Below are 17,028 nucleotides of genomic sequence, written 5' to 3'. Positions count from 1 at the left end.
TAAGATGGTGAAAGTTCTCATAGGAAAAAGTATTTTATTTGTTCGGGGTTGCTGCGAGTTAGATTAAACCCGACGGTAATTAATTACCACTTTATGCGTATCTTGCTTGAAATTAATTTATAGTATAGATTACTTTACGAATAGAAAGTTACAAGTAACGTTGCCTAATAGGCTTAAAGGGAAACATAATGTCGAGCATTTTTTAAATAGGTGAATACTGCAGGAAATAAATTTAACGAATAATATTTACCAAAAGTTGCTTGTTTTTTTAAATATATTTAATTACACATTTATATGAACAAATTTTTTATATTTTTGTTCCTTCTATCTAATACACTGTGACGTGGCAATTCTGGTATAATTTCGTTGCTATGATTTTATATAAATGGGTTAATGTTACGATGCTTTATAACATTTAAATCTTGTCTAACGTATACTGTACTTTTAGTACTATGACTATCCATCAACGGTATTTAATACAGGCTACTATTCGAATGATCAACTATTTAAACGTTCTATTATCACTAACACCGTATATTTTCTTTATTAGTTTCACGTGATACTGTTATTACATGTGTTATCATTTTCTGTATAATACTATGGAAAAGAAGACATAACTATTGACACGAAATAAGCGATACTTTAAAAGTTAGAAGGCAGTAAAAGTGTCGCAAAAGTTGAAACTTGATTTGAATTATTTATGGTATTGTAAAATAATCGCTATAAGAAAGGATGACTATCCTATCCGAAGAATTCTTTTCTTCAAACAATCGTCTGTCTTCCTACTAATTGGAAAATTAAATTTAGAATCCACGATTATTCATTTTTCTTACTTCTCCCTACACTTTCCTGTTTGGAAGTCTTCTCACGATCGCTGGATTCCCAGCACTTATCAAAATCGTTTCGAACGTCGATTAACAAACTTTGTCTGCACAATTTCGAAATAGTGCTCATATTCTCCTCCTGTATATCCTTGCCACGTATCAATCGTGTAAATTTAAATTTGTTAACAATTTTTGCAAACGATCCTAAGGGCTGTTGCTGCTTCGAGATCGACCTTGGAAGAGACTCACATCCACGACTAGCTTCCGTGAGACGCACGAAAGTATCCGGATCAACGTTTATCATTCCGGCACTGGCAGATTTTACACGATCAGGACGAGAAACTGGACTGTTCGACAACTCATTCGCATTGTATTCGTTTATAAATTGTTCAACCTTTTTCTCATTCGTTGCTTCCTCTTGTGCACCACGATTGTCTGATGCCTCGTTCGACAATGAGTTCAGCGTATGATTTACATCCGATACACTTTCGTTCGTCAGCTTCTCTTGATTTTCCGAGATCTGTTCGTAATGATGAGGAAACGTTCTCGAAGAAACTTGATGTTTGATCGATGGAGATTCTAGCACGGAATGACAAAGCGGACCACCGCGACGCGACAAGAAATCTTCCTTCGCACGACGTACCCTTAACGAGTGCGATTCCAGAGACGTATCTTCGGAAATCGTGTTCGTTCGACCGTCTCTTCTCGCTACCACGTTGGACAGAATCGTCAATTTATGAATAAGATCGGAAGACTGCGGATCGAATTTCGAGGAAGACGCATCTTTGATCTTCTCGTCAACCTGGGTCTTCAAACTGGGCAAGCTAATTCCGAAAGAGGCTTGATTTTGCTGTTCGCCTGGCTTTGCTTGCACCGAGACGTCTGCTCGTTGACTCTTCTGTACGGCGGCTTGTTTAGACTCGCCATTTCTTCCTGGCAATTCGCTCGACGAAGCTCTATCTCGCTTCGTTTCTCTTGGAAACACGTTGCTTTCGCTGATCGACGATTTTCTCGAGCTCTCCACGGATTTGCATCGTTCGAAGGTTGCTTTCTCGATAGATGCCCGTTCCTCCTTGCCATTTCCTTCGACCTTCGTTTCCTTGGCTTCGCGATCCTTCGAGGATGGGCGAAGAGGCCAAGGCAACGAAAGGGACATCCTCAAAAGTGCATCTTGACGAGTTACTTTAGGGGATCCTGATCTGGATTTGCTTTTGCTTTTCCTTGTAAATACCTGATCGTTCTCGGAAGTGTCCTCCTTTTTAGCCGAATGCTCTTCCGAACGTCGAAACGGAGAGAATATTATACGTTTCGTCCTAATGAAAACGTTTCGTGTCGGTGAGCTGGAAACTTGCTTTTTAACATTCGCTTCTTGATTAGTCGGAACGTAATGATCGCTGCTTGATCGACGACTGCTCTCGGAATTCTCAATTGTAGCACGTTCCACCGGTGTTTTCGAGGATTTTGTTTTTTCCACGCAGCCTGTACTAGCTGTGGGCACGACTATCTTGTTCAAAGTTTCCTCATTGATGATGATTCTCTCGAAACAACGTTCCTCGCGGCTTGGCGCGACCGTGTAAGCAGTTGTTTCGATGGTCGGTTCGCGACGACATTCGCGTGTACAAGAATTTGTACTCGATGACTGTGAAGACGTCGAAACATTTTCGATATTACGATACTCTCGCCATTTTTTTCTCTCGACCGACCGTGCGTTCGTTGTAGCGTCTATCGAACAATCTTGTTTCTCACGGTTTGAATACTCGACGAATGATTTGGTGGATTTATAGTTGTTTAAGTGTAATTTCGTTTCTGATGTATCATGACCGATATCTAATTCTTCCTCGACTATACCATAATTTTCTTCGATTTTCTTTAAACTGTCGTCCCTCCGATTGGCGTAAAAAAGATCTACTTCACGCGTGGTAGGCTTGACTTCATCTAAGAGTAATTATGATATTTTTATTTCTGATTCGAACCTTTTTACCACGCTTACAGAATTTCTTAAAATACGAGACACGAATAAATTGCGTATTAAATTACAAATGTTAATTATTGTATTTATTAACTAATTAGAACGTACCTAATTCACAAGCGTTCGGTGTTTTTGGTAAACTTAAGGTCGTTTCTTTTTTACAATTCGCCATTGACTGCATATTCGTTAAAGAGCAACGAGAAGGATCGCTGGTTGCCAGGATTATTTCCTCGTATTCGTTGTTGGGCTTATTCGTTGTTTCAGCACCGTCTTTTCCACTATTGCCGCTCTCATCCTTTCCTACCGCTTGGTTATCAGATCGTTGCTCGTGCTCCTTTTCGCTCGATAACTCCTGGTTGTACCGACAGGTCGATACTTTTGATTGCGCTATGATAAAACTTTATTCTGAAGACAATGATCTTTCTTTCGTCGTTACTTTCATTTTTTTACTTTCCCTTGAAGAATCGGTTCGAACATTAGAAACAAACTAAGATTTTTTAAACAAATTAATCTTCGAGCTTTCACATTAAATTTTCTCTAAGTTGTATTTACACATTTGTCACCAATTGTAAGGAAAACAAGTAACAAAATAAAATAAAAATATTTTGAAGGCAGAATGATAAACTGCGCTATAAAATTTCACAAAATCTACCATTGTTTCTTTTATGCCTGCACCAAAAATAGAACGATTTCCAAGATTCCATTCACGGATAGTTTTGTTTTCGTTCGTTTCTAGAACGGAAAACAAGGTATTCTTTACTTGGCTTTCGTCATAAACCTCAGAACCTATCAGAAGCTTCGTTAATTACCTTATTAAACTTACCATCAGATACACGCTTCTCCACGTCTCTTCCAATTGCTTCTTCATCGACGGATGATATTACAGGAACATCTTCTCTAAAAATGGAAAAATTTGTGAAGGTGTAATTCATTTCTTCATACAGTAGGTTCTTGCAGAACAAACGTTGATTTCATATACCTTTCGAAATTAACGCGACTTTGATCTTCTATTTTCTTTTCTTCTTTTATAACGTTAGATTCTGTATCCTCATCTGTCGAACAAATCGAACTACTTGATTTGACAGAATCTTTGTCCAACTCTTCTTTAATACCAGACATCTGCTTTTTACTCGTTGAACTTGTGGAGAACCAATGCTCTGACTCTTCATTGTTCGGGCAGATTTTTTCATTATTCCAAGATTTCGTCATTTCAGATTGTTCCAGACTCAGACTGTCTTCGCTCGAGAAACTTTTCCTTTGATTCCACTTGTTAGATTTCCAAAGATTGTGATCAGAATTTTCCTCGATCTCGATCAAAAATACCGGGGATGGTTCGTGACTGGAAGTGACTGTACCGAGTGGTACGGCGATACTAGTGGTTTCGCTCGCTGCAACCGAGTATACCGGTGTTTGATGAGGTTGCACCCTCTCCAGGGGACTTGCAGTTTCTTCGATAACGTCTTCGATGTCTACGATCATCGCCTCCGGTTCGGAGTCATCCATTATATCTTCGGCTACGTCCTCTGTTCTCCGAGAATCGACTGAGAAAATGAAATTTTGAAATTATAAACGAGGATATTAACAGGCTACGCCTGTTTTCACACTAGAATTACCAATGACAAGTATATAAAAATATTCATGCATATGAACGTAACGTAAAGGAAAATCTTTATTCGCATACTTCACCAAAAATCATTCGAATTCTTAAAAATGCACCGCCATAAATTTATAAAATTTCTATGAATAATTATAAATTGTACATTTTGATTACTTTGGTAGTTCTAGTGTTAACACGGCTGTTGAAACGAAACAACTATAAATGATAATACTTACTAGTATCTGGCAAGATATCGACGCGATCCAAATCTTTCAATCTATTCGTGAGATGATCCAATGACTGTAAGCTGTTCGAACGACGTACAAAAAATGCAGTTTGATCAGTTTTCTCGATCATGGCGCCGACAGATTTCGATCTCTTCAAACAGCCGCCTTTCAACAATACCGGTTCGTTGCTTCTAGCTTCTAAATAATTACCTATTCAAACGATCATGTGGAGAAAACTGTTCTATCTGTGATTGATGAATTAAAATCTTACTTGTGGCTGAATTCGTTGATGTTTCGATAGTCGATCGTCTCAGAGAAGGTATATAACCGGGTCCTAGGAGGCGGAAGGTCGAGGATGTGGGCGATATTCCACGATACCGTTCCCAATCGTATAGTTTTCTTGTGAATTCTCGTGAAATACCTTCGAATCGGTAGGATCCGACAGACGTTCGTACGAAAACTTCGTTGCTATCGTTTAGACTCTGTGTTCCATCGGCATATGATCTTAAATAAAATATACACATTAGTAAGATGCGTATCACTGCCAGGCTGTTCGATTTCGTGTGAACATGAAAATTAGTAGATTTACAAATTTTTGTGAATATTTCTTCAATTATTGGTATTACTGTTATTATTGTTAATTGGAATGTTAGAAGAAAAGAGTAGAGTAGAATTTCTATTTACGGTTAGTTCACTGTTAATGTCAATCTTAATAAATAAAACATGTATTTGCGTTATACCTTGAATCTGCATCAAAACACTCTTCCAACTGTTGAGCGTCACACCCCCGTCTCTCTTTAATCGTATTATTATTAAAAAATGATAGTAACCTTTCTAGAACGAAAAATTCGGTTTCATCTATCCCAGACGCGATTCTATGTTGATGCGATTTCGATCGTATCGAGTATTGGGAATCATTATTGCCAGTCTCGTTCGTTCTCTTCGAATTTTCTATTTTTCGTGGAAAATCATCGCAGAGCTGAGACTTCCCGTCGTTAGCGATGTCTCCACATTCACTGTTAACTTGCGGGGTTGCGATCTCTCTATTTCTGTGCTCAGTTTTCGAAGGAGATCTCCAAAGTTGCCAGTCGGTCAAACGACGTCGTTTGATCCTCTGTTGTTCGAAAGGAGCACTTCCTCGTCGTACTTTCTTTGCGCGTTTCCAGTCCTGCAGCTTCTTCCTAAATTCAGGAGCTAATCTTTCTTCAGATAATAAACTTTCACGGGGACTTGGCAAACTGGGCGAAATTTCACGAACTTCTTTCGTGGCAACGCGAGGTGGAAGATTTTTTAAACGTTCCCATTCGATCAGTTTTTGGTGGAATTCGGTTCCCAGTTTTTCCCTAAGAGCTCGGTAATCTCGTCGTGTGCCCACTTGCGCGTTCGACGGTGTTGCCTTCTCGACATTTTCCACGCTGTCGTTATGACTACAGCCGATTGATGCTTCCAGTCCTGGTGAGTAAGAAAAAGAATTGTTATCGACGTTGAATTTTAGTGCAATCAATCATAGAAGTGCTCGTTAATTAATTAATTGATGAAAAACAACATTTATCTGACCCTAGTGATTCATTGATTGGCAAAAGTTTATAATAAATTGTTCTCTACCAATCTCATCAAATATAAATAAAGCAATACTTTGTATTATTACTGTTTATATCGATTATCAGAACTACTACGAACTTTTCGATCGTTCCAATATAAAAAATCGTCTTCTTTTGTCGCACGGAGATCGGCTGTTTGATTACTTTCTGTTTGTGAATTTGGCATGTTGGTCGCAAAATTTATTGTCCCTGTCATTCGTAGAATCCATACCAATATTATCAAATATTCTGTACAGGGTAAGCAATGCAGCAAGACACTATGTAAAAGACCGCAAGACGTTAAAAAGGAAACGATATTATCGAAATGTAAAAAATATCAAGAGGATCTTGCTAAATGCCCAAAAATATCTAAGGAACAGCGATGTTGTAAGAAACTGTTTGCAAAACCTCCGCCAAAAGTAATAAATGCGTACGTTATTCTATCACATTAACACAATGATCCTCGACAACGATTTGTAACTTACATTTCAGTGCAAAGAAAGAAGCGTCGTGGATGTTTATCAGAAAGCGTATGAGAACGTTACGAAACAGTCCAACGCTATCTTGAATAACATTCAAAACGAATCAAAATCTATGTTCGTCCAGTTAACGAAAGACATAGAACTGTCGAAAAATAACGAGCAGGTATTGGTGAGTGGAATTTTGCACGACATTAAGAAAACGCTTCAGAAGTTGCTCGCGGTGGATCCATCGTTTGGTTCTATGAAACGCAAATCTGCTATGTCGCTGAATCACGAGGTTCGCCAGGCTTTCGAGAACGTGGAATACGATGTCGTACCCCGAATAAAACGAATAAAAGTAAATATCGAGTGTTTAGAGCGCGACGTATTGGTTTGCATCGATCGTGCCAAATCTCTGATACTCTCCTGTCGCAAATGCAAAACTCCGCAAGCGTTGGCCAAATGCATCGAAGAAAACGCAGTCTACGCGGAGAAGATATTAGACAAAACGTCTCAGAACGCGCAAACTGGTTTGGATAAAATCGAATCGTTGCAACGTGGAATTTTGGAATATCACAAGGCATCGTTAACGAATGTTTCGCAAACGTGTCGCAAAAAGGGCGAAGCATTTTTGGAACACCTAAACAATTGTGTCACTGCTGCTAAAAACGAACAGAAACGACGATCATCGTGAAGCTGGTCCTCTTAGAAAGAAATATCATTGTATGAATAGGTAAATTATTAAATTACCGTCTTGAAAAAGCATCTGTCTGGAAACGACGTTGATGAAATTCGATGAGATGCTCGAAGTTGAATTCGTTAGAAACGCTCGTCTGACTTTGTTCCATTTGGAGTCTGATCTCTGTGCTTTTGACGGAAGAATCGCTGATTCTCCACCATATGATCTCTGTTACATTATAATAAAAACGTGTGAAGTTTAAAAAGTTAATTAATCAAAATTAACTAAATCAATAATTAAGGTAAATAATTCGTGGACAAAATGTATCTTCGAAATATAAAAAGGGATTAATTTTTCATTTATAAAGGAAGACAATATTAACCTGCCGTTTAAAATCCTTGTTTATAGACAGGTCTCGGTATGTCTTCCTGGGCTGTGGAGAATTTCCGGCAGAGGTGTTTGTATTAAAAAAGAGTGGTGAGTTTGATTCCGGGGAAGATATGTATCTGTTGTCCTCATCGTGTGAAGGTATCGTAATAGTTAAAGTTGGCGTTGATCTCTTTGATGTCGATTCCGTATCTTTTTCGTCTATTTTATTCGACGATAACGTCGCGTGATCGTTATCCGATGTAATCCGAATTAATGGTTTTCCTTGTCCGATCTAGTTTTGTATAAAAATTTTATTTTGATAATAGAAAGATTTATATCGAGTAAATATTTTATAGAAAAGCGAATCATGATTTAAACTATATTATACTTTCGTATCTGTCGTTATCAATACGATAACAGCTAATGATTTTTGTTCGAGTAAAATTCATTTGTGAGAATTGGTGTACGAGAGTAAATTTTACGTTCGTAAATGCATATATCGCAAAGACAAAGTGCGTGGAAAATAAAAGTTAGCGGATATTTAACTAATTAAACTGCATCCAAATGTGTAAAGATAATAGACAATAAAATATAATTTAATAAATGACAATAACATTTTATTTACCTCATTTGTTAGACCCGTTTCATTAACTTGCAAAGTGTCCAGTATAAGGATATTATCATCGAGAGATTTGCTATGCCAATTTCCATAATCTGCCTTTTTATTAGGTTTTCTCTTTAAGGACTGGTAATCTAAATGATTTAAAGCACTTTTCTGCGAACCTACAAAAATTTAACGAATTACGAAAAAACATGGACATACGATCATCTATCAAGAGCGAGAGAGATCATCTACCAAGATCATCATCTATCAAAATTTGTCTGAGTGATTTAGTTACAAATGATCCTCGCGTCTTTCATTTAAATGATTAATTTGCAAAAAGATAATATTCGACCGTAATGGCAAAAATATTTATAACGAATACATATATATGTAAACAAAAGTTTACGAATTTCGTACAATCATAAAATCCTTCGTTGAACGAAGATGGAGATGAAGTTCCACCAAAGAGCGTGCCTATGTTACAAGGTTCGTTAACGGGTGACGAAGTGGCCGTATTGTTCGATTCCTTAACTTCAACATCTGGATTTCTGTGATATTTAGTCGTTGGAGTGGAGGGAGAGGCGGTGGTCGTCGATGACGTACTCGTTGTCATCGATGGATCTATTACTTCCGTATCGTTCGTATAAGCCCTTTCCCACTTGAAAGCAGCTTTAACCCTGGTCCACTTTGAAACTTTCGGTGCGCTCCCAGAAATTTCATCTGTCGACGTTTGCTTGTCGATGTCGAATTTATTTCTCGTTTGTCTCGACGAGGACGATCGAATATTCCGCTTTTGAAGTGGCGAATCTCTGCAATTCGATAACATAGCGTCTAACAAGGATTCTGCGAATCCAGTATCCTCCTCGCAAACGTTGATCGTCGCGTCCTTGTCTCGCTCGAAAGCATTTTCCAACTTCTGATTGGCATTACGCAGTACTTTCAGCCGCTCTAAATTCCTGACGCGTCTAAAAAATTTGGAATTGCGATCCCTGAGCTCGAGAATTTCCTCGGCGAAAGCATACAGACGATCCAACTGCTCGAAGGCGTCTTCCGCGTAAAGACTTGAAATAGCCATTGCAGACATAGCAGAATTTCTCGAAGGACACTCCGAGGTTTGACCTTCGAACGGCAACGTCCCGAAATCCGTCAAGTAGGCGATTATGTCTTCGTCTTCATCGACGTTTCGACTCTGTCCTACTTCCGCCTGATTTCGTGTATTTTGCAGACGCCATAGGCTCGCCCATGGATCCGGTGGAGGTACAGGTAAATCACTCTCATCCACTTTGTGTTTGGCTTTGAATGTCTTTTGTTCGTTAACGCGGCTCGTGCATGGTCGACCGATATTTCTTTCGGTCTTTTGACCACTGTGATCAGTAAACTTCTCATTATCCACCATTTGGCTAGTTTTATCTAATACGTTTACCAACGCGTTTTACATGTGCGTTTTACGCTGTTCGCTCTCTCTCTCTCTCTCTTTCTCTCTCTCTCTTTCTCTTTCTCGAGTTTGTCAATTGAATTATTAATATTCTAAATATATCTGAGTAATCTAATTTTAGAATACATCTTTTTTCATGGACATTATAGGCGTAGCACCGAATCGAATTTAGACACCTCTGGTAACAAAGTTTGGCATATTTAGAAATTGTAACATTTATTTAATTTGAAATTAACACAATACAGAATGACAGTCACTGCTGAAGTATTTAACTATAATGTCTTTTATCTTCGAAGCTGAAGTCAAGGTAACGGGGACGAACAATGAACAGCACCAAATTTTGTATCACTCTTTCGTTACACATCAGTAACAATCTACTTGTTTGATCCTCTATCGCCGATCCAACACGAAGTAAGCACACGACCGATGATATTTTACCGTACGTTTAATTATTAATGAAACCGATGTTATTACGAATATTCGTGTTAAGGGATATCGCTAGGTCTTGCGGCGAATATCTCGAAGGTTCGCGGTGGGAATGCATTTTTTACGTTTGGCGGCGTCAAGAGAGCCGCGGAAGAAGCGGCCTGAAATCGCAACAACGTCCTCGCGTGATTATTTTCGGTAGCGAGCATTCGGCATTCGTATTTACAACGAATACAAGAGCGTATTCGTGACGATGAGGCTTTCCACCACGTTCGAAGAGCATGCGCGAGAGCATGTCCACGATAACCACGTAAAAGAGACGGTCTTCCTGTTCTCGTCGAAAATAGACGGTGGAAAGACTATGGCGTATACTCTCGAATAGCCGCCCACGTTTGTATTTATATGCGTCTGCATGCCCTGTACATGCCAATACAACTATTTTTTGCTACATTTTTACCGCCATATTTTTTATTATATTTTCTACCATACCATACACGAAAGAAATTTGCCTAATTCTCATGTACTATAGAAACATTTATGACTGCTACCGAAATATGAATAACGATCTGCTCTGTTTTTTACAACATAACTATAGTTAGACATAGAGAATTATTTATAATTTATCGAGATTATAAAAATATGAACATTAAGAAGTTATTCTTGCATCGGTAATCGGGTTAGGTCAGGCATTCGTGACCCTGCAACAGCAGCACCTGAAACCATTAACTCGTTAAATTCGTTCAATATTTTTAATCACCAAGTTTACTTACTCAACAAAATTCCTGACATAATGTAGATACTAGTAAGACACTGTATATTTAGAAAGAGTTTAGTAAAACTACCAACCAAGTATGGAAATATTCTGGATAAACCGATAATCGTACCCCTGAAATTATACTAAATTCACTAAAAATTTCATATATCTTTGTATACGTTACTAACAAAAAAATATGCGTCTAATCACAGAAACTGTTTCATAATTAACCTTACGCCGGTAAAATAATTTTCCAGTAAAAGTATCGAAGTTGTCGTACGACCAATCGCGTAAGCTGCTAGTATGATCAATGAAAGAACGATTTGTACTATATTATGAAATGTAAATAATAAACCAAGACACGCGGCTGTTCCCACTAATCCTGAAAGTACTAAAAAATAAAATCGAAAAGATTTGGCCTTAATGATATAGCAACGTTAGAATGAAAAGTATACTAACGATACGCTTACCTAGAAATATTTTTCTACCAATAACATCGATGCCAATTAGCAACAAAATTTCTCCTAATATGTAGCTCAAAGATAGATAGAAAAGAATTCTGAAACGATCCGTGTCTATTTCTTGACAATTGTGCAAAAATCCTAATGCCAAGTTCTCTATATCGACAATGCATGTAGAATTCTTCTTTGCTGATTTGTTAAAGTTTTCTGTTTCTTGAAACAATTGCGTATTCCAAAGAGCAACCCAAATGATTCTAGTTATTGTAATCATATTATCACAACAAATGATAAAGCGTGTTTAATGCGATTACGTTTAATAGAAAACGATATGTTACCCTGGAAATTGTAAAAGGTTGATACAAAGTCCTAATATCGTGGTACATTTAAATGGTGTGCTGCATATCTTGCGGATTCGTTTGCGTGTTTTTATATAGAATTTCCACACTATTTTACTCACATTTCCTGTATCTTCTTCATCTTCCTCGTCTGGTCGAACACAATTGTCTAAAGTACGTAACTGGAATAATAAAATGTATTACTGTATATTATATATTTCAGTCGTTGAAATTTTATATAAAAGGTTTGCAGCTTGAAAATGGTTGTAATGTTCCAATATTTTAGCAGTGTTATTATCTGAAATTTGACTCACAGAAAAATTGTACTTATAAAAAGAGAAAAATGACTTAATATAAGATAATCGTACTGTATAAGTATCGGCATGCTTCGAATTATTAATTGCATAGATCTGCCGTAATACAGTTAACGCTTCTTCGTACCGACGCCGATAAAGCAAGTATCTAGGACTTGCCGGTAATAAACTAGTCGCACATGCCATAATCAGATTTGGTATACCTCCTAATCCTATAAGGACTCGCCAAGAATTTGGTCGAAATTTTTTGTTTTGTAATCGCACGATCGAAGGCATCAATAGCCATGACAATCCTATTTTCAATTACCATAAAACGTTTAATGACTTTAGGACTTTCGTACTCCTTTATAATCTTTACCTAAAGCAGACACATAACCAATAACTCCTAATACATCCAAAGCAACTAAACAAAAGCCTCTTCGTTTCATGGGCAAAAATTCGATTACATATACTCTTAAAACCACGTTATTACCGGCTAATCTAAAAAAATATACATTGTTATACATATGTAACGAGCAGATATTTTCAGCTTTACGTGTATATATACCTCACTTATTATGCATGACAATTACACATGTGATTTCATAGATAGTAATTGGACTTACCCCAGTCCAAGTATAAATATTGAAAGGTATATCAGGAAAGTAGTTTGCGCAAAGGATAAACTGATAGTGGCGCAAAACACAGCGATCATAGTGGCGGGAATCGATCCTTTACGTCCACTTGCATCGATTATTATTCCGAATACAAATGCTCCTACAGCCATTCCTATACACAATCTTATTTTCATAAAATATTATAAATTATCTAAATATAAAATATTTTATAATTTATTTTAAATATATTTTATTTGGAAACGTAAAGACACAAAGTAAAAAGATTTATAACATCATTGAATTAGGATCAATGAGGTTTTAAAACGGTCTCTGCTAACCAGTTATTTTTCATTCTACCAAGGAGACTACAGGGTTTATGTAACCAGTAATTGCCTGACATGTGATCAGATTATTTTCCGCTTATTTTTAAAATAATGGCAAGAGAACCTCGCTTGATTAGTTATACTAGAGGAGAAATTTGGTTAGTTGATACAACTCTGGTTATACTATCATTGTAATTTATATTAACATATAATTGACCTGTGACGTCATTACTAGTTATTAATATTGTTAAAAAGATAGTAAGAAAGAACCCCTTTCATGATCACTTTCATGATCATCTAAGATTTCTTCATTATTTCTCAACATCGACAAATTCTATCTACTAAGCAATATGCTTTTTTAATCATTGTTTCATAATCTCTTTTTTTATCTTGCTTAACTTATGAGATTTCTTTATCTTTGTTTTTACGGCAGCAGAGGAACTAAATAGCGTTGAAACCATATTTCACCTTATTCAATTGCATATAATTTTGATTTACTTGTATTTACATACGTAAATTTTTGTTGATAATTAACAATTATCAGTTGGTCATATTCTTGTAAGAAATGCATAAACTAATAAGCCACATTTGTATAATCTATCGATGTATATATATATATATATATATATGTATATGTACCTAAAGTTAACATAGCATACACAGTAGTCACTTGGCTTGTATTTAGGCTTAAATCACATGCCATAAATGGGATTATAACTAAAATAATTGGAAGAACGCAAGCTTCTGCAAATGCACACATACCACATAATCCAACAATAAAGCAATGACAAAGCCCACATCCTGTAATTAAATATCAAATTTTATGAACATAGTTATAATGTTTTAATATTTTATTCCATACTCGTCCATAGTCGTTGAATAAAAAGATTTCTCTCTTTTTCTGTGCCTTGAGTTCTTAAGCTAGCCTTGAATTTACTAACCATTCTAATGAATCATTTTCTAATTTTACGTTTCTCATTTTCTAGTGTTACGTTGCAGCCGATAAAAAGAATTCAATAACTTATAATAAAGAGATGTTGAAGTAGTGTAATTTCAAAAAATATTGTACTATTATAATAGAAAGTATTATACAAATACAAATAAATTGTAGTTATTCTTGATACATTCTCTCTATATTTTAAGATTAAAGATAATTTCAAAACATTATTATTGAATTCGTCATTTTGTAGGCTATGATATAATATTAAATACATTTATATCAAAAACATCTTAATATTCTGAAAAATATGATATGAAAAAGTGAAATATTTCTATTCAGTGCTCCACCAAGAATATATTTCGCAAATTATGTATTGATCAGTTTTTAACATAGTAAATGAATGAATTATTTAAATTTCTTAACCTGCTTTAGCAATAACCTTTTCACAGTCATTAGTCATCATATATTATAGAATTTGGCAGATACTGATTTACAGAATTCCATTTGCTACACTGAGAAGTTATTGAGACATACATTTATCATCTTACCGTAATAACATCAATTCAGTAATTTCAAATTCATACTCTCAAAATTAAGTTGCTAACAAAAACTATTTAATAATTGAAAATAACAATCTTCACTTTGAAGACACACAATTATACACATAGAAACATTAAACAAAAATAATGGAGAATATTAAATAAATAATTTAAGCACATAATATATGAAATACATTTATTGTAGGGAATGAAAATAGTTCATATTGAAAATATAATTAGCATTGATATTTAAATAATATCCTATTCATTACAAAATAATCTACTAATTTTTAGTACGAATAAAGTATTATACACAAATGACAGTTTTAATAAAATGTAGGAATCTTTTTAATTGGTGCATTTATGTATCTTTGAAATATTCCTTAGAAGCAGCCACATCAGGCTTCATAGTCTTCTTTCCTGGTTTCCAGCCAGCAGGACATACTTCTCCATGTTTATCAGTATACTGGAATGCTTGAACTAAACGCAGAGTCTCATCAACAGATCTACAAATACATGAATTTGTTATGTAGAGTAGCATTCAAAACTATATGTTATATATAAAAACATTATTTTATCATATCAATTTTACCTGCCAACTGGTAAATCATTAATAGTAACTTGACGTAGCTTTTGCTTGTCATCTATGATAAAAAGACCACGGAATGGAACTCCACTTTCTTCATCAAGCACGCCATAATCGCGTGCAATTTTAGTGCTTTTGTCAGCAAGAAGGGGAATGTTCATTTCACCAAGACCACCCTGTTTACGTGGTGTATTTACCCATGCCAAGTGACTGAAGTGAGAATCAGTAGATGCAGCAATGAGTTTACAACCAATTTTCTCAAATTCTTCGGCACGATCAGAAAAGGCAATGATTTCAGTTGGGCAAACAAATGTACTGTAAAACAAATGATCACGTATCAGTATATGATATGTTAAACTATACATATAATGCCAAATATAAAAATTATAAAATAATATATTTACAAATCTAATGGATAGAAGAACAATACAACATATTTCCCTTTGTAATCAGAAAGGGAAATTTCTTTAAATTCTCCCTTTACAACTGCAGTACCATGGAAAGCAGGAGCAGGTTTCTGAAGAGCTGGGACTGGCATGATGGGTTTTGAATTACTGCAACAAAAAGAAGATTTTTATCAATAAGATTGAAATTACTTGATGAAGCAAATTGTAGAACTTTGTTGAGCTTGTAAAAAAAAGAAAGTTTGTCTGTATAATAGCTTGTTATAAACAAATTATATATATATATAACAATTATTTCTTTATATGAAATATATGAAGAATACAAATATTCATAAAATTGTAAATATTCGTATGTTAAACCTTTTATCATACAAATAACCAGATTATCATACAAATAGTATATAAATTATCTTTAACCTTCAAGTTCCAAATTTCATAACATTATCATAATCGAATTTATCTTACCTATAAAGAAGAGTAACGAATTTTTTCCGTTATATCTTTAACCTTCGGCTTATCGCTGTTACATAAATCCTAATTCTCTTTTTTCTTATCTAAATATTACGTATAAATTTGTTAAAAAATAAGAGAAAAAATATACTTCGTAATATTTCGCATTTTTTATGAAATTAATATATAAATGATTTTAGAAAATAAAATATCAAAAATTATTACTAATTAATGTATTTGAAAATTAGCTGAATAATAGCAGATGAATAACATGATTGATTACTAAAAGCAATGAATCTTCTAGAACTGATGAAATAATAGACCGGTAAGGTCAAGCATTTCAAATTACAAAAAATATAAAAGCAATAATTAAGGTGTTTTATAAAATGTTAAAAATTAGCACAATTATGTAAAATAGTCTATATTAGATATTTATATCCGAAAGAAAACTTTATTTCAATTATGCTGACTGTCCAGATTTAAACGTAAAAGATTAAAGATTTATTTTGCAAGTATAAAATTTTTCCCATACTTATGCAAGTACCACACAATCATCGACCTTCGAAATACATATTGTAGCACATATTTCATATAATACAATTAAATATTATCTGTGAAATTAATGAATTGATTTCTAGTAGTAACGTCGATATTCAGGCTTTCTACAATATCTTTTTTGTGCGATTATGGACCATCGAGAACCTTCCGAAGGAAGAAACAGAATATATACATCTTCGCAAAAAGAAATCAAATACAAACGATTTTAATCTAAGTTTAATAGAATAATAAAATATAATTCTTATTTTAATGCTTATCTATAAATATTTGTAATATTTAACAATTATTAAATTTACGCTTACAAATATTGTTAAAATATTTATAAAAACAACTGAATAACGATTGAAAGTATTCCAAAATGAACTAAATATAAATACTACCTTAAAATAACAATTGCGTACAATTATAATTTTTCGCTTTGTGATAAAGTCTACTTACTTTGTATTTTATACGTAAGATCGAGTGAACTTTCTCGCTTCCAAAGAAGTATGGGAATAGTAATCGGTTCCAGTAGAATGTACGTAGTAATATTTGCAACCGCAATCGAAGAAGACTATATGCGCCATCTGTAGTATGTACATAGCGCCATCTAAGTTT

At 35.0% G+C, this 17,028-nt stretch overlaps 4 protein-coding genes across 9 annotated transcripts; 1 reads left to right on the top strand and 3 right to left on the bottom strand.

Moving 5' to 3' along the window:
• Window positions 1-260: 260 nt before the first annotated feature.
• On the bottom strand, window positions 261-10,241 carry LOC117164351 (uncharacterized). Of its 6 annotated transcripts, none has more exons than XM_076624704.1 (12): window positions 8,728-10,241; window positions 8,332-8,489; window positions 7,720-7,998; window positions 7,409-7,565; window positions 5,358-6,069; window positions 4,889-5,121; window positions 4,627-4,827; window positions 3,773-4,334; window positions 3,617-3,690; window positions 3,446-3,525; window positions 2,902-3,145; window positions 261-2,759 (listed from the first exon to the last, which is right to left on the bottom strand). In XM_076624704.1, exons 1-12 carry the CDS (start codon window positions 9,704-9,706, stop codon window positions 817-819), a joined length of 5,622 nt encoding a protein of 1,873 aa, XP_076480819.1. In that variant the 5' UTR covers window positions 9,707-10,241; the 3' UTR covers window positions 261-816. The 6 variants fall into 6 exon arrangements, with proteins under 6 accessions (XP_076480819.1, XP_033203196.2, XP_076480820.1 ...); XM_033347305.2 differs by having other exon boundaries at window positions 3,617-3,687; XM_076624705.1 differs by having other exon boundaries at window positions 4,627-4,815.
• Window positions 6,383-7,352, top strand: LOC117164356 (uncharacterized). Its single transcript, XM_033347324.2, has 2 exons — window positions 6,383-6,616; window positions 6,690-7,352. The coding sequence occupies exons 1-2, from the start codon at window positions 6,383-6,385 to the stop codon at window positions 7,350-7,352; spliced, it is 897 nt and encodes a 298-aa protein (XP_033203215.1).
• Window positions 10,242-10,744: 503 nt separating the features above from the next.
• LOC117164353 (synaptic vesicle 2-related protein) lies at window positions 10,745-12,927 on the bottom strand. The gene is made up of 8 exons (XM_033347313.2): window positions 12,641-12,927; window positions 12,394-12,515; window positions 12,090-12,328; window positions 11,722-11,903; window positions 11,396-11,640; window positions 11,157-11,316; window positions 10,942-11,057; window positions 10,745-10,884 (listed from the first exon to the last, which is right to left on the bottom strand). The coding sequence occupies exons 1-8, from the start codon at window positions 12,823-12,825 to the stop codon at window positions 10,826-10,828; spliced, it is 1,308 nt and encodes a 435-aa protein (XP_033203204.2). The 5' UTR covers window positions 12,826-12,927; the 3' UTR covers window positions 10,745-10,825.
• Window positions 12,928-14,612: 1,685 nt separating this feature from the next.
• On the bottom strand, window positions 14,613-17,027 carry Prx2 (Peroxiredoxin 2). The gene is made up of 4 exons (XM_033347322.2): window positions 16,870-17,027; window positions 15,424-15,573; window positions 15,026-15,334; window positions 14,613-14,939 (listed from the first exon to the last, which is right to left on the bottom strand). The coding sequence occupies exons 2-4, from the start codon at window positions 15,555-15,557 to the stop codon at window positions 14,795-14,797; spliced, it is 588 nt and encodes a 195-aa protein (XP_033203213.1). The 5' UTR covers window positions 15,558-15,573; window positions 16,870-17,027; the 3' UTR covers window positions 14,613-14,794.
• Window position 17,028: the final 1 nt, after the last annotated feature.

Source organism: Bombus vancouverensis, chromosome 15, assembly GCF_051014615.1.
Source record: "Bombus vancouverensis nearcticus chromosome 15, iyBomVanc1_principal, whole genome shotgun sequence".
NCBI lineage: Eukaryota > Metazoa > Arthropoda > Insecta > Hymenoptera > Apidae > Bombus > Bombus vancouverensis.
This window is presented reverse-complemented; position numbering and strand designations above follow the sequence as displayed.

Bases quoted from the DNA above. Each gene is read 5' to 3' on its own strand.
- LOC117164356 (XM_033347324.2), top strand. From the start codon at position 6,383: ATGTTGGTCGCAAAATTTATTGTCCCTGTCATTCGTAGAATCCATACC. The intron at 6,617-6,689 runs GTAATAAATGCG...CTTACATTTCAG, and splicing joins TTGCAAAACCTCCGCCAAAA to TGCAAAGAAAGAAGCGTCGT.
- LOC117164351 (XM_076624704.1), bottom strand. From the start codon at position 9,706: ATGGTGGATAATGAGAAGTTTACTGATCACAGTGGTCAAAAGACCGAA. The intron at 5,122-5,357 runs GTATAACGCAAA...ATTTTATTTAAG, and splicing joins TGTTTTGATGCAGATTCAAG to ATCATATGCCGATGGAACAC. The intron at 4,335-4,626 runs GTAAGTATTATC...TCATTTTCTCAG, and splicing joins CGATATCTTGCCAGATACTA to TCGATTCTCGGAGAACAGAG.
- LOC117164353 (XM_033347313.2), bottom strand. From the start codon at position 12,825: ATGAAAATAAGATTGTGTATAGGAATGGCTGTAGGAGCATTTGTATTC. The intron at 11,317-11,395 runs GTAAGCGTATCG...TTTATTTTTTAG, and splicing joins TGGTAGAAAAATATTTCTAG to TACTTTCAGGATTAGTGGGA. The intron at 11,058-11,156 runs GTTAATTATGAA...GTATAATTTCAG, and splicing joins AATTATTTTACCGGCGTAAG to GGGTACGATTATCGGTTTAT.
- Prx2 (XM_033347322.2), bottom strand. From the start codon at position 15,557: ATGCCAGTCCCAGCTCTTCAGAAACCTGCTCCTGCTTTCCATGGTACT. The intron at 15,335-15,423 runs GTAAATATATTA...TTTGTTTTACAG, and splicing joins TTCTTCTATCCATTAGATTT to TACATTTGTTTGCCCAACTG. The intron at 14,940-15,025 runs GTAAAATTGATA...ATGTATTTGTAG, and splicing joins AATGATTTACCAGTTGGCAG to ATCTGTTGATGAGACTCTGC.